Genomic DNA, 14,313 nt, shown 5'->3' with positions numbered 1-14,313 from the left:
CCGTCCACTTCAATGGGGCTGCATAGAACAGCTTTTTTTAGTGCGTCGAAAGTCGGCGGTCATTGGATAATACTGCGATTATGTCCCTCCCACGGACGCTCAGCTTCTCTGGGGGTATATGGGGAGTGGGCTGGCCTGGACGCTGAGCTTCTGCGTGTTGATTGGAGGGCTCTTCATTCCTCAGTCCCATCGCCGATTTTGCAAGCGAGTCGAAAGACGAACTGCAACCTATTTCTTGATTATTTGCTTGGCGAAATTGCTAGACAATTTTCATCGTACATTTCATACACTTATACACACAATTCCTTGCTTCAGTTTAACATAATTCCCACATTTCCTTGTTCAAGTTTAATATAGTTTTGGTAGTTGGCCATCACTTTGATTCAGGGAGCCTGAGGTCTGAACTTCAAGTCCTGTATTCAGATCAGGACTTGCAGGGTGACAGGGGAAAGCTGTGTGATTTATTGGTGTTCCTTAAAGACATGGAGTTGGACAGTTCAATGCCTCAGCTTTACAAACTGTTCTCATTAGTGGCAACAATTAGAGCTACATCTGCATGTGTAGAAATTAGCTTCTCCTGTTTAAAGCGCCTCAAGTCCTACACCCGTAACACGATGGGCCAAGGCCATTTAAGCATCCTAGCTCTGCTGGCCTTTGAGAGGACACTGGTCAAGTCACTGGAAAAGACAGCTAGTTGGTATGACAGAGCATTTCCTTGAAAAGGAACAGAGAGCATAATTTACATATATATACATAAATTGAGTTTATATGATGTAGGCTGAAAATGAGCTTACCCTCTTTGAAAGACCAGCATCCGCCTGGTATATATTATATTTTACGAATACAAAAAAGTAGTCCCTCCTGGCTGCCGGCAAAGTGTACGGCGGTTGCTATGCAACATACTGTCGCGTCCTTCAGAGAGAAGGCTAGGCTAAAGACGGTAGCTTGGTTCGCCGGCAATTTAGCCTTCTATCGAGTTCACTCGAACTCGATAGTAGGCTAAATTGCCGATCGTGTGCCTATTGCTTTACAACATTTCCACCCTCTTCAGCAATCAACATGTTTTTTAGGCTTCAGTGAACTACGCTATCGCTTTTATATATACATAAACAACAGTTAGAGTTAGGCGCGGAGTGATACTGAACTCTGTAAACTGAACGGGCGTCATTGCTGTGTGTATACGCTCAATATACAACGGTTGGGAACCAATCAGATCGCTTGATTTAGGCCCCCCGTTTTATATTTAAGCAATAGATCACGACAGGCTGTGGTATACGCTCATTATACCACTGTTAAGGGGCGTTGTCCGTCCCGACGCGCAGCGGAGGGGCGGCGACCCCCTTCACTGTGGTATAATGACCGTATATCACTGACTGAAGTGATCTATTGCTTTTATAAAACGGTTACGTAAATATGGCGAAATGAAAGTCATAGACACCCTCAATTGTGAAAAAGCTAGAAAGTCGGAAAAGCATTTTTTTTAACGAATACAAAAAAGTAGTCCCTCCTGGCTGCCGGCAAAGTGTACGGCGGTTGCTATGCAACACACTGTAGCGTCCTTCAGAGAGAAGGCTAGGCTAAAGACGGTAGCTTGGTTCGCCGGCAATTTAGCCTTCTATCGAGTTCACTCGAACTCGATAGTAGGCTAAATTGCCGACCGTGTGCCTATTGTTTTACAACATTTCCACCCTAACAACATGTTTTTTAGGCTTCAGTGAACTACGCTATCGCTTTTATATATACATAAACAACAGTTAGAGTTAGGCGCGGAGTGATACTGAACTCTGTAAACTGAACGGGCGTCATAGCTGTGTGTATACGCTCAATATACAACGGTTGGGAACCAATCAGATCGCTTGATTTAGGCCCCCCGTTTTATAATTAAGCAATAGATCACGACAGGCTGTGGTATACGCTCATTATACCACAGTTAAGGGGCGTTGTCCGTCCCGACGCACAGCGGAGGGGCGGCGACCCCCTTCACTGTGGTATAATGACCGTATATCACTGACTGAAGTGATCTATTGCTTTTATAAAACGGTTACGTAAATATGGCGAAATTAAAGTCATAGACACCCTCAATTTTGAAAAAGAAAGAAAGTCGGAAAAGCATTTTTTTTAACGAATACAGAAAAGTAGTCCCTCCTGGCTGCCAGCAAAGTGTACGGCGGTTGCTATGCAACACACTGTAGCGTCCTTCAGAGAGAAGGCTAGAGACGGTAGCTTGGTTCGCCGGCAATTTAGCAATTTAGAAGGCTAAATTGCCGGCGACCGTGTGCCTATTGCTTTACAGGCTTTTTTTAGGCTTCAGTGAACTATGCTATCGCTTTTATATATAAATAAACAACAGTTCAAGTTAGGCGCGGAGTGATACTGGACTCTGTAAACTGAACGGGCGTCATAGCTGTGTGTATACGCTCAGTATACAACAGTTGGGAACCAATCAGATCGCTTGATTTAAGCCACCCGTTTTATAAATATATATATATATATATATATATATATATATATATCTTGTGTATATATCTATACACAAATCTTTCAGATCTTTAAAACATCTGACAAATCCGACAACAAAAACAAACAACATATTCAACAGAAGACAAAACATGTTCTCTGGTAAATGAGTTCCTGTGGGTTTGCGTAGATAACTGATACTGGATCTTGTCTGATACAGTTAGAGTCAAACATAAAGTAAAGGCTGCATAATTTCAGCTTTAATATGGAGTACATATTTGAGAATATAGTATACACAGAATATGAGCAATGTCTGTTTGACCCTGAGGTCAGAGGTCACCAGAAGGAATAGCAGAATCCACCATGTTGATCTCTAATCTATCACTATCTGTTTCTAATCTATCTCTACTCTGTCTCTTATCCATCTCCACTTTATCTCTGCTCTGTCTCTACTCTGTCTCTACTCTCACACAAGGGAATCCCGTGATGTTTGTGATATAAGGCTTGATCAATTAGAATAAACTTGCCCAGAGCTACATATCCAGCCTTGGTTGTTGTGTTCTTCTGTGATGATGAAATAATTTCCTTTAAAACTGATCTGGTCTGTAAACACCATCCTATATATTCACTAAACATCTGCCTCCAAATCTTCTCGCAAAACAACTGATGAACCTTTTAACCCATAATGCCCACTCAACATCTTAGAAAGTACAAAAATAGATATATCTGGCCCTGATAGACCACAGCTTTTGGTTAAACTTTATGTATTTACACATCATTCAGGGTCGCGAACCAGTGAGCTATGAAGTGCCCATGTACTTTATATGTACAGTAAAAGTAAACTTATACAAAATGGAGGCTTTTTCTTATTCAAAAAAACATTCACATGTCCTTTAAAAACAAACTGATTGTTCATTCAAAAGAAAGGAAAAAAGTATTAAAAATATAGATATATTTGCCCATTTCAGTGCACCCCATGTGTCCGTTAAACAAATCAACCTGAAGGATCTCCTTGCATGGCCTCTTCAGTTTCTTTGTTCTTGAAAATGGCGTCGCCCCTCTATTCACACATTTACACTCAAGCAAATCCTGCCCCCCCGCCCAGTCCCCCCCCCGGTGGGTCTAGCGCCCCACCTCCCTGCTCTCCTCCCGCCCGGGGGGGAACAGCAGCCCCCTTAGGATGGGGGCGTAGTGGGGGCCGAACACCGACCGGTTGAAGTGGACCAGGCGGCTGAAGCGGGCCCCCAGCTCCTCCAGCTCGGGCCCCTGCGGGCCCAGGATGGCAGGGGGGTCTGGGGCTTTCCTGCCGGGGCCAGCCTCCAGCATTGCCTGCAGGAAACCCTGCACTCGCTCCCCTGTGGGACGGGGGAGGGCGGCACTGAGAGGGAGGACTGGGTGTGTGTGTGTGTGTGTGTATGTGTGTGTGTGTGTGTGTGTGTGTGTGTGTGTGTGTGTGTGTGTGTGTGTGTGTGTGTGTGTGTGCATGTGTGTGTGTGTGTGTGTGTGTGTGTGTGTGTGATTATTTTTTATATGTATACGCATCTGTGTATGTGTGTGTGTGTGTGCATATATGTGAGTGTGTTTGTGTGCATGAGCGTGTGGGTATTTATGTGTGTGTGTGTGTGCATGTGTTTGTGTATGTGTGTTTTTACAGTATGTATATGTGTGCATGGGTGTTTTTGTGCATGACTGTGTATTTATGTGTGTGTATCTGTGTTTGTGTGTATGTGTATGTGTGTTTATGTTGGTATATTTGTGCATGTGTGTTTGTGTGCATGTGTGTATTTATGTGTGTGTGTGTGTGTGTGTGTGTGTGTGTGTGTTTGTGTGTGTGTGTGTGTGTGTGTGTGTGTGTATGGATGTGTGTGTATCTGTGTATGTGTGTATGTGTGTTTATGTGTGTGTATCTGTGTATCTGTGTATGTGTGTATGTGTGTTCATGTGTGTGTGTGTGTGTGTGTGTGTGTGTGTGTGTGTGTGTGTGTGTGTGTGTGTGCGTTTCGCCTGCAGCAGAGCACATCAAAATAATTGCCTAAAATAACGAATAGGAATGTGACGGCGATGTAAAACGCTCCTGAAATAGAGGTGTGTTCATGTGTGTGTGTCTGTAGCATCTAAAACACATCTCTGGCTCAGACTCTAAATATACCATACATATATATATATATAAATATATAAATACAGACACACAGAACTAAACACAAACAAATACAGAAAACACAACTAATGAATCAGCACTATAACACAATTCAACCAGGTTTATAATTAGCGCTCCACGGCTAACTCAATTCTACATGGCGTCCTCTCTATAAATAGGGCTGCGGTCTCGTAGCAACAGTCCAAACACAGCCTCCCAACGCCCCGTCCTCCATGTTGTATGTGTGCGTTGTATGTGTGCGTTGTGCGTTGTGCATCTGGGGATGTTTACCGTCCCCGTCCGCCTCGCTATACGTCCCTCCCCACTCTCCGCGGCTTGTTGACTCTGAGCGCTGTTGGTTGAGCTAACAAGGGTTCAGCGGTCCGCGTTAATATTGTATCGGCTCTGCCTCGGGCCGTTGGGCCAGGGCATCAACAATGCATGTGTTCCCTCCGCTTCTAAAAACCACCACAGCCCTGAGCCCCCTGGGGGATAAGGTGAATTACTTTATGAAATATACATGGAGGGGCGTTTGTGGCCAGGGCTGGGGGTGAAAGAGAGAGGGGGGGGAAGGGGGTTAAAGAGGGGGGGGGGGGGGGGGCAGGGGGTGAAAGAGGGGAGGGGAGGGGGGTGGAGAGAAAGGGGGGGGGCAGGGGGTGAAAGAGAGAGGGGGGGTGGGGGGGGGCTATTGAAGTGCTTGTGTAGCTGAGCACTTCAATACGCTGGGCTGAGCACGGCGGCGTCTCTAGCGCACTGACCTGGGTCCCTACAAGGCCTACCTGGTCAGCCTGGTTAGCCTACCTGGTTAGCATGGTGAGCTTACCTGGTTAGCCCTCCTGGTTAGCCTGGTCACCCTACCTGGTTAGCCTAGCGGGTTAGCCTACCTGGTTAGCGTACCTGGTTAGCATGGTTAGCCTACCTGGTTAGCCCACTAGCGGATTGAGCCCTGTCGTTCTAACCCTTCAGTGATGTGAGGAGTGAGTGCAGAAGGCGTGTAACCTCTGACCTATGATGGTCCGGATGGGGTTGGAGGTTCTCCAGAGGTCTGCTATCTGGCCCCTCAGCGCGTCCTGGCCCTGCTGGGACAGGGAGGGCCCGCCCAGGGCCACCAGGGCCGGGGCCACGAGGACCAGCACCTGCTCCCCCAGAGCCTGCAGTGCCCCCTTCAGATCCGACGCCCTAAAGAGAAACCAGGGTCAGACCGAGGCTGATCCAACCCAGGCTGATCCAACGGCTGCATAATTCAATTTATATTAAATGACGTTGCTATGTGTGTAAATTATACAATCTATCTATTATATAAACTCAGAAATATTCAGCAGTCAAAATGTTGTGTTAAATTATATATTAATTAGTGAATAGGATAGAGACCACAATTTGTGGTTTCTTCTAATTTAATAAAAATATTTTTGGGGAGGATTGTTTTGTTTCTCCCTCCCTTCCTGAGCAGCCTGGTGCAGCCAGGTGTCCTGAGCCTCTCAGGCCCTATCGAATCAACACGCTTTGACAGGGCGTTTCTACGGAAACAGATAGAATGGGGTCAGCACGATCCGCAGCGACAAGCTAGCCGCCTGCTGTCGCCTCCGTCCACCTCTTCCTCAAACAGTCCCCGTTCCCACGACGACGGCCCGCGCACACACACATCACCTCGCCTCTCCGTCTCTTACCTGGCCTGGCTGCCCTCCAGCAGAGCAGCACTGGTCTGCTTGAGTTTACCTACAAACCCGGGCAGGGAGAAAACAGCTCCCCCGCACTGGGTGCTGGTCAGCAGCAGTACTGCAGCCTGCAGCACCAGCAAGTCTACTCTCTGACCCAGCGCGTCCAAGCGGTCTCTGTCCATCAGCACAGCCTGTTGGAGGGAGAGGTCAACCCAGAACAATGTCATTGTCACATCATCACAATATTCTATGACTGACTATGAATACATCATAAATGCAGCTCATGAACACTAAATTACTATTTGGTCTTTAGTTACTTATTACTTAATTAAGGTACTTGATACCCTAAGACACCCTTAAAGACCAGATGTCATGGAATGCATTATATCAGGGAACTAGAGTTTAGTCTAGGTTTAAACTCCTGGACCCCTACAATCCCCCCCCCCAGCCCAGCTAGCCTGCTAGTCCAGCTGACCCGGACTGACCTCTGGGTAGCGGTGGTCCTGGGGGTCCCAGCGCAGCAGACCCATGTAGGCCCGTTTCAGGACCGCTGAGGGGCTGACGACCCCCCGGCCCCCCGGGTCAGAGCCAGGGGGTCCGGTCATCATGGCGGCCCGTTGCTCCTGGGCGGCCCTCTGCAGCCAGGAGGTGGTGTGGTCCAGAGAACCTGGAATAGAACCACAGGGTCAGAGGAGACGAGGCCGGGGTTGAGAGAGAGAAAGAACAGACAGAGTCAGAGAGAGAGAGAGAGAGAGAGAGAGAGAGAGAGGGAGACATACAAACAGAGAGAGACAGTCAGAGAGAGAGAGAGAGAGAGCGAGGGAGAGACATAAGCTACTTTCACATATGGACGTGCATCCGTCTATTCTCCGTCTATTCTACAGAGGTGCCGTATATGTGAATGACATATCCTGACGTTGGACCTCCTGAAAAAATACTACCCCCGAGGTAGTATGTTCTCCGGAGGAAATGCTAATTACCTTATATGTGAATGAGCAGTAGGATGTCGGCATTTCACACCAGTTCAGTGGGCGTGTTGATGACGCTTCGGTCTACGTTTGAATGTCATTAAGTGGCACCCACACCCTAATCGATAATCAGCCTATTGCCCTTTGTTCGCTGAATGGTTTAAAACATATTTTAATGTGGCACTGCTTTTCAGTGTCATTTGTGGTGAACGCTAAATGATAGGTCTTATCGTAACCCTCAAAGTACGCATCATACAATAAATTACACAGCTCATAGCTGAGAGTTCACAGCTGCACGCGTATATAGAAAATGTTTTTTTATTATTATGTTTTACACCTTTCCTGCTGTCGGCTCCCAAACCGTAGTCGAGGAGCACAGGACGAACATTCTCCCCGGGGGAACAGCAGTGGGTCTGCTTATAGGTTTGAATATGGTCGTAATAAAGCGGACTCGTTCATTACTTCACTAAACTTACACACACTACCGCTCGCTCTCCTCGCTCGTCCACTAACACACACACACACACACACACTGCCATTCTCGCACACACACATACGTTACTCTCGTAACACTTATTATTGACAACAGTTAGCTGAACATTATAGGGTCCCGTCCTTCCACCTGTTTTCTCAGTTAAACACAGAAATCAACTACATTTGTCTTCCTCCGGTAACGCAGTCGTTCCTGACGCCTTTCTTGTTTGTCATTTCTTCTATTTGTCTGTAACTCATGCCCCAATCTTTCATCGATCGATGCGGATGTTGTGGATGCAACAGAATATATGATGCATCGCTGCAGCAACATTTAAGATGATCGCGATGAGTTCTGCCCGTTCTGCCTGCGCGCTGTCTGCGGTCAAACCAAAACAAACCTCGACCCTACGTCATATCCCGCCCCTTGCAAGCCCGCCCCCCTTAAGCAGCCGGAGATTCTACTGATGACTGAGCGACACCAATCTCATCTCGCATATCGGGCATCAAGTGTGAATAAGTGTGAATGACCCTCACGGTCGAACCTCCTGCTCCACAAATGCGGAGAAAAGACGGAGGTCATATGTGAAAGCAGCTACAGAGAGACAGACAGAGAAAGTCACAGAGAGAGAGAGAGAGAGAGAGTCAGAGAGTCAGAGAAAGAGTCAGAGAAAGACTCACAGAGACAGAGAGAGAGAGTCAGAGTCAGAGACAGAGACAGAGACACAGAGACAGAGAGAGAGAGTCAGAGAAAGAGTCACAGAGACAGAGAGAGAGAGAGAACGAGAGAGATAGAGGCACAGAGTGAGAGGGAGACAGAAGCCCTGGTGGTGGTCCTCCCCTCTGACCCGGTCCTCCGGTCTCACCGGGCTGTTTGAGGAGGAGCTCCTGGAACTTGGCTCTCTCGTAGGGGACGGCCTGCTGGGCGAGGTGCGGCCGCAGGGTGAGCAGGGTGAAGTTCACCATGTCCTTCTTCATGAGCTCCAGCACCCGCAGCACCTCCCTGTGGAGCAGGAGGAACAGGAGGAGGGGGAGCAGCAGGGGCAGGAGGAGGAGGAGCAGCAAGCGGAGGAGGAAGAGAAGCAGAGGAGCAGGAGGAGGAGGGGGAGCAGGAAGGGGAGCAGGAAGAGCAGGAGGAGGAGCAGCAGGGGGAGCAGGGGGAGGAGCAGGGGGAGCAGGAGGAGCACAAGGAGGAGCAGGAGCAGGAGTAGGAGCAGGAGGAGGAGTCAAACTTAAGTATTCAGTTTATGATGATCCATTGATAAAATACTCGAATTCCTGAAGCATCAAGCAGAAAATGTTCTACGGTATTTAACGATTCATCGATTAATCATTTAACAAATTGAGTTCAATTTCCTGTCGACTAACGGACGAGCTCTGGGGTCCGAGCTGATCCGGGTCTGCGGGACCCCTGACCTGAAGAGGTCCACGGGGTCGGTGAGGAGCCGCAGCGCCCGGATCTCTGGGTCCCGGACGGGGGCGCACAGGCCGGCCATGGTGGAGGTGATGAAGGCAGCCAGGCGCTGCAGGTCCAAAGCCCCGTGGTCCACCTCCTGCTGGATCAGCTCCAGGTCCAGGACCCGGTCCAGCTGGGCCCGCAGCCCCACGTGGGCGGGCAGCAGCAGGGCCAGCAGCATCTGGAGGGGGAGGGGTTAGTCTCAGCACGACACAAACTAGAACTAGACATGTGTTGTTTTAACGGACAAAGAGAGGCATGAGGCTCAGGAGGAAGAGCAGGTTGGCTGGTAACCGGAAGGTTGCTAGTTCGGGTTAACCTAGTGATTGTTAGTGCTTGGCACTTGGTCTACGAACATCCTTACTGTACTAACAACAATATATTGCAATATATATGCAAGGTTAGGAACCCTGCTTGTTTAGGATTCTACCTCGAGTCGTGCTCCTAACTCCAGACAACACAACCTGCATATGAAACAAGCAGGGTTCATATGCAGGTTGTGTTGTCTGGAGTTAGGAGCACGACTTGAGGTAGGATCTTCGGCTGCATATCGGTAGATCCTAATGTCCTCAGAGAGAGAGTGTGACTAAATGACTGCTTCGCTGTTCAGGTCACGTTTGGGGATGATATGAGAAACACCTCGATATGAGAAGAGTTTAAGAGGGCATGTGTGGTGAGTTTAAAAAGCTCCTGAGTGTGTGCGTGTGTGCGTTTCTGTGTGTGTGTGTGTGTGTGTGTGTGTGTGTGTGTGTGTGTGTGTGTGTGTGTGCGTGTGTTTCTGTATGTGTGTGTGTCTGTGTGTGTGTCTCTGTAACTTTGTGTGTGTGTGTGTGTGTGTGTGTGTGTGTGTGTGTGTGTGTGTGTGTCAGGTAGCAGCTGTAGAGAGAGTAGTGAGCTGCTAACTAAGATGTTGTGATCCTAATTAATGGAAACATCTGTCGTGGCAGGTGCCCACTCCATAAACACACGGTCACATGACCACCTCAGTCACATGACCCACTCTCAGCTACTGTCAATAGAACCATTAACCCCAGGTCTCACCATCTGCAGTGGATGTTGGCTGTTGGTTGGTTTGTTTGTTTGTGTGGGCCTCTATGTTGGAGGGTTTTTTTTGGATTTCATGTAAATAAATGTCTATTAGGTCATTATCTTGCTAAAATGAAGCAACACATGGGTATTGAGCCTGTGGCCCGCTGATGAAAGCGCTTGCATTTGCAGTATTATGAATGTAAGCAAGTGGGTCACGGTGGCGCTGTGGGAGCAATACCGCTCATCACCAGAGAGGGCGCCAAACACAACGAAACGGAGATCTATGCGTTCGCCACTTCAATGGCTTTTTCAAAATTACATAACTGGATATAAATCACAAATTATATGTCACTAAACTCACTAAAATCTGTTTGAAAAGTCTGCTCCTGTCGATCAGGTAACTGTTTACACGAAATAAGATAATAAGAAAACACTTTATTTAACCTCTGAAGGAAAACGCAGCTATTACAGCTTATAGCATGCATTTAATGCAGGAGGCGGGTGAGAGATGCTCCAGAGACCCTGAGGTGTGCATGATGACGACCCGGCGGGACTCACCGTCTTCACCTCCCGCAGCAGCGGGACGGCCTGGCGGTGGTCCGGCGGGCTGGCCTCCAGCTGCTCCCGCAGGACGTCCCAGAAGGCCCGGTGCACCATCTCCGCCACCCGACCCTCCAGACTGCCGCAGAAACACGACAAAAATCAGAAACAATTCAAACCGTGATTTATTGATTATATTATTTTTCAGAATGTGTTCGAGTGTGTATTCATCGTGCCTGTCCTTGGGCGGGCTGGAGGATTTGAAACGGAAGTCTCGGTTCACAACGATTTCGTGTGCGAGGCTGAGGTTGGAAACGCAATTCTGTAATTCCATCAGATGGGACATGGAGACGTTCTGGGGTGGGCTGCCTGAGAGGAGACGGATCAACACACACACACACACACACACACACACACACACGCACACGCGCGTGCACACACACACACACACACACACACACACACACACACACACACACACACACATACATACACATATTACCACACACACACACACACACACACACACACACACACACACACACACACACACACACACACACACACACACACACACACACACATATATACACACACACGCACGCACATAAAGACACGCAATCGGAGGGATAAGCATTAAGCCAAATATCTAATCTTCCTCAAATAGGATCCATAAATAGTGAGGCTGACTAAATGGATTACCTGCCGGGGACTCGAGCTCCTCCAGGCGGGGGACGTCCGTGGGCGCGTCCGCCTGTTCCTCCGTGTGATTCGGCATCGCGGCTGCAACAGGCTCTGATAAACAATTGACCGATACACGCTTTACAATAACTAAGTCGAGTGTGTGTGTGTACAATATATACCTTTCAGTCCACATTGTTTGTATTGCAATAAAATGAAGAAAAAAAAAAAAAATTATAATAGCTTTTTAACAGCTTACTTACCAAACACTGGCTTTGAGAGGAATGGATCTAATCAACAATCAAACCATGGAAATGACACTTATGCATTTAAGGGGAAGTCACAGGTGTAGCGTCAACATGGGATTTAACTGAGATGTTTGAGCTGGACGATTTAAAACAACATCCGCGCTGGAGTTTAAAAACGGGCCAAACCATTCGGACCAATGACAGTCCGGACCGGATATCACAGCCGGAGATTTTTGTCTCAACTTGCATTTGTAAGCGAACGAAAGAGGAAACATATACATTCAGTTCATTCCAGGTTGGCAGCAACACTAATTGAAGTGAAATGCTGATTATTTTAATAACACACATTGCCATGGTGCGAATGGTTCAGTCCAAAGTTGAATCATAACAGTGGGCGTGTCTCCACTGTACACCTCAGCCTCCGCCCCCCTTTTTTGAAATAAGATCAAGAATGTTCACGACAAGTTGTTGCTCTTTCACCACAGATCTATTGTGAAACAGTGGAACAATGCGGTACTATCTGGTCTATTGTGTGAACCGTCGGAGCTAAACTGTCTGCCTAGGTCCTGTCAGGGCTGGAGTTTTCCTCCATCATAGTATAATGATCACGAATAACTATGAAATAGAGCATTTTGTACTATCGTGCACAATAATGTGGACCCTTGATTTATTAAATGATTGGTTATTTTAAATGTTCCCTGTCTCTTCTTAGTACATTGAATGGTTAGTCAATGGACTAACTTCATTCTTATAGCAGTGATTCATAATTACTACCTACACTAATCTGAATCTCAATCTACTTGTTTATGTAGGTCACGTTGTGGGTTTATTTGTAGATATTTTGTACTTGTTTCTATGTTACCTGTTCACTGTAGGCTATGTAGGTATGATGGTGAATGTACTTACAACTTCTTAGACTTGCTCCACCTGTAACGACTGGTTATACATACTCATTGTAATAACACAGACACAAGGAGATGTTTTTTTTGCTGATTATTTTATCATTGAAAAATGTGTAAGAAATATTTCCTTTGATAAATACAAGCATCTGACAAAAGCCTTGTATAGAAAACAAAACCATAAGCCTTTCATTACAGTCACAAAACACAGATATAAAAAACAAACAAAACATTACAAATATCCGCCAAGCTATAGTATGTACATAATTGCATATTTCATAATATTAACATTTTAAAAAAAAATAACGATACAAAAACCGAAAAACAACGATAACTTAGAGAGCGAACGCCGCTCATGAGCCACGACGTACAGACAGGTCTGACTCTGAGCCTCACACACGCGACGCACACAAGTGCTAAAAGTAGCGCTGTGTCAAAACGGGGCCACGCGCACACGCACACACACACACACACACACACACACACACACACACACACACACACACACACACACACACACACACACACACACACACACGCGCTTTGATAATTAAGAGCTTCTCTGACACGCCAGGAATAAATAAAAACAAAAAACAATGATAGATTCTAGAAAAACAAAATGGGGGCAGACGTTTTTTGAGATGCGCTCTACATCTAGGAGGAGCGCAGGCGCTGAACTCGAAGCAGACGATATGTATTCAGGACCTCGCTCCACTGAGGTTATTCCGACAGCGGAGCGTCTGCCGAACAAACACCGCCGGGTTGCGTGCTTCAAACCGCTCCCCTCCCCTCCCTCTCTGATCCACACAACACACACCGTACCGAAATAGCAATTACAGCATCAATGCGCTCCTCCAAGGTGCAGCCGTCCCCCCTCCTGCACCCCAGGGAGCTGCTCCTCTGCTCTGAACCGCTCCTCTGAACCGTTCCTCTGAACCGTTCCTCTGAACCGCTCATCACCCCGTCGCTCTGACGGGGGTTCACGCCTCTTCTGCTCGTCCCTCCTACAATTTATTGCATTTAAAAACACATCCATTATTTTTCGTTGAGTTTAAAACACAAATTTGTCTCTAGTTCTCTGAAGCGCCTCGGTTTAGCAGAGTCATCGCGGAGGATCACGTGATCGCGGTTTTAAAACGTGAAAGTTCTTAATGTTAATGACCCCCTCATCCTTCGGCGTTCCCCATCCGCTGCCAATTTTACCTCACAACCTAACGCCATGGCCAAACACTGTGGCAATGTTGTTGAGAACACTGTCTACCCCCGCTGTTCCTCCAGACCTCACACCTCCTCTTCCTCAGACCGAACTGCGACCTCCGTGACACGACGTCACAGACAAGCCTGGTCCGAACCGAGGCCCGCTCCGACACCACGTCCAGGGTGGCTCTCTCTCCCCATCCCGGTCCCACTCATCCCAGCCTCGCTCGCCCACCAGCACACCCAGACACACAAGACCAGACACACAGGGTGGCCGGGGCGGCCGGCTAGGAGTCCTTGAGCATGTTGATGCGGGCGTAGATCTTGAGGGCGGGGCCTAGCTTGATGTTCATGGTGCTCATCAGGTGGTCCTCCTTCAGGAGCAGCAGGGCCTGGCCATCGATCTCCTGGGAGCGGAACTCGTCTGCGATCTCCTGGCAGCCTGCGAGGGAAACAAACCTGTCACTGACCAGATTCATCCCTCCGTCGTGTTGATACCTCATGTAGTGAATCATCTGGTGACATGTGAGTCATAAGGTGCACTGCTCATAAAGGACAGCCTGTCTGATACC

At 47.7% G+C, this 14,313-nt stretch overlaps 2 protein-coding genes across 7 annotated transcripts in view; both read right to left on the bottom strand.

Moving 5' to 3' along the window:
• Positions 1-2,534: 2,534 nt before the first annotated feature.
• LOC311338760 (T-complex protein 11-like protein 2) lies at positions 2,535-11,768 on the bottom strand. 2 transcript variants are annotated; one of them, XM_084464081.1, is made up of 10 exons: positions 11,661-11,768; positions 11,419-11,511; positions 10,953-11,085; positions 10,735-10,855; positions 9,108-9,328; positions 8,558-8,694; positions 6,738-6,919; positions 6,262-6,443; positions 5,601-5,773; positions 2,535-3,812 (listed from the first exon to the last, which is right to left on the bottom strand). In XM_084464081.1, exons 2-10 carry the CDS (start codon positions 11,492-11,494, stop codon positions 3,580-3,582), a joined length of 1,458 nt encoding a protein of 485 aa, XP_084320207.1. In that variant the 5' UTR covers positions 11,495-11,511; positions 11,661-11,768; the 3' UTR covers positions 2,535-3,579. The 2 variants fall into 2 exon arrangements, with proteins under 2 accessions (XP_084320207.1, XP_084320208.1); XM_084464082.1 differs by having other exon boundaries at positions 11,419-11,499; positions 11,661-11,754.
• Positions 11,769-12,658: 890 nt separating this feature from the next.
• Positions 12,659-14,313, bottom strand: part of phc2b (polyhomeotic homolog 2b) — a 37,808-nt gene continuing 36,153 nt past the window's right edge. For all 5 annotated transcript variants that reach the window (XM_084464296.1, XM_084464295.1, XM_084464292.1 and 2 more), the window contains one exon: positions 12,659-14,183. In XM_084464296.1, coding sequence (XP_084320422.1) covers positions 14,029-14,183 — 155 coding nt within the window. In that variant the 3' untranslated portion in view covers positions 12,659-14,028. The remainder of the gene's footprint in view (positions 14,184-14,313) is intronic.

Source organism: Micromesistius poutassou (assembly GCF_964030765.1).
Source record: "Micromesistius poutassou genome assembly, chromosome: 2".
In the NCBI taxonomy this organism is placed as follows: Eukaryota; Metazoa; Chordata; class Actinopteri; order Gadiformes; family Gadidae; genus Micromesistius; species Micromesistius poutassou.
This window is presented reverse-complemented; position numbering and strand designations above follow the sequence as displayed.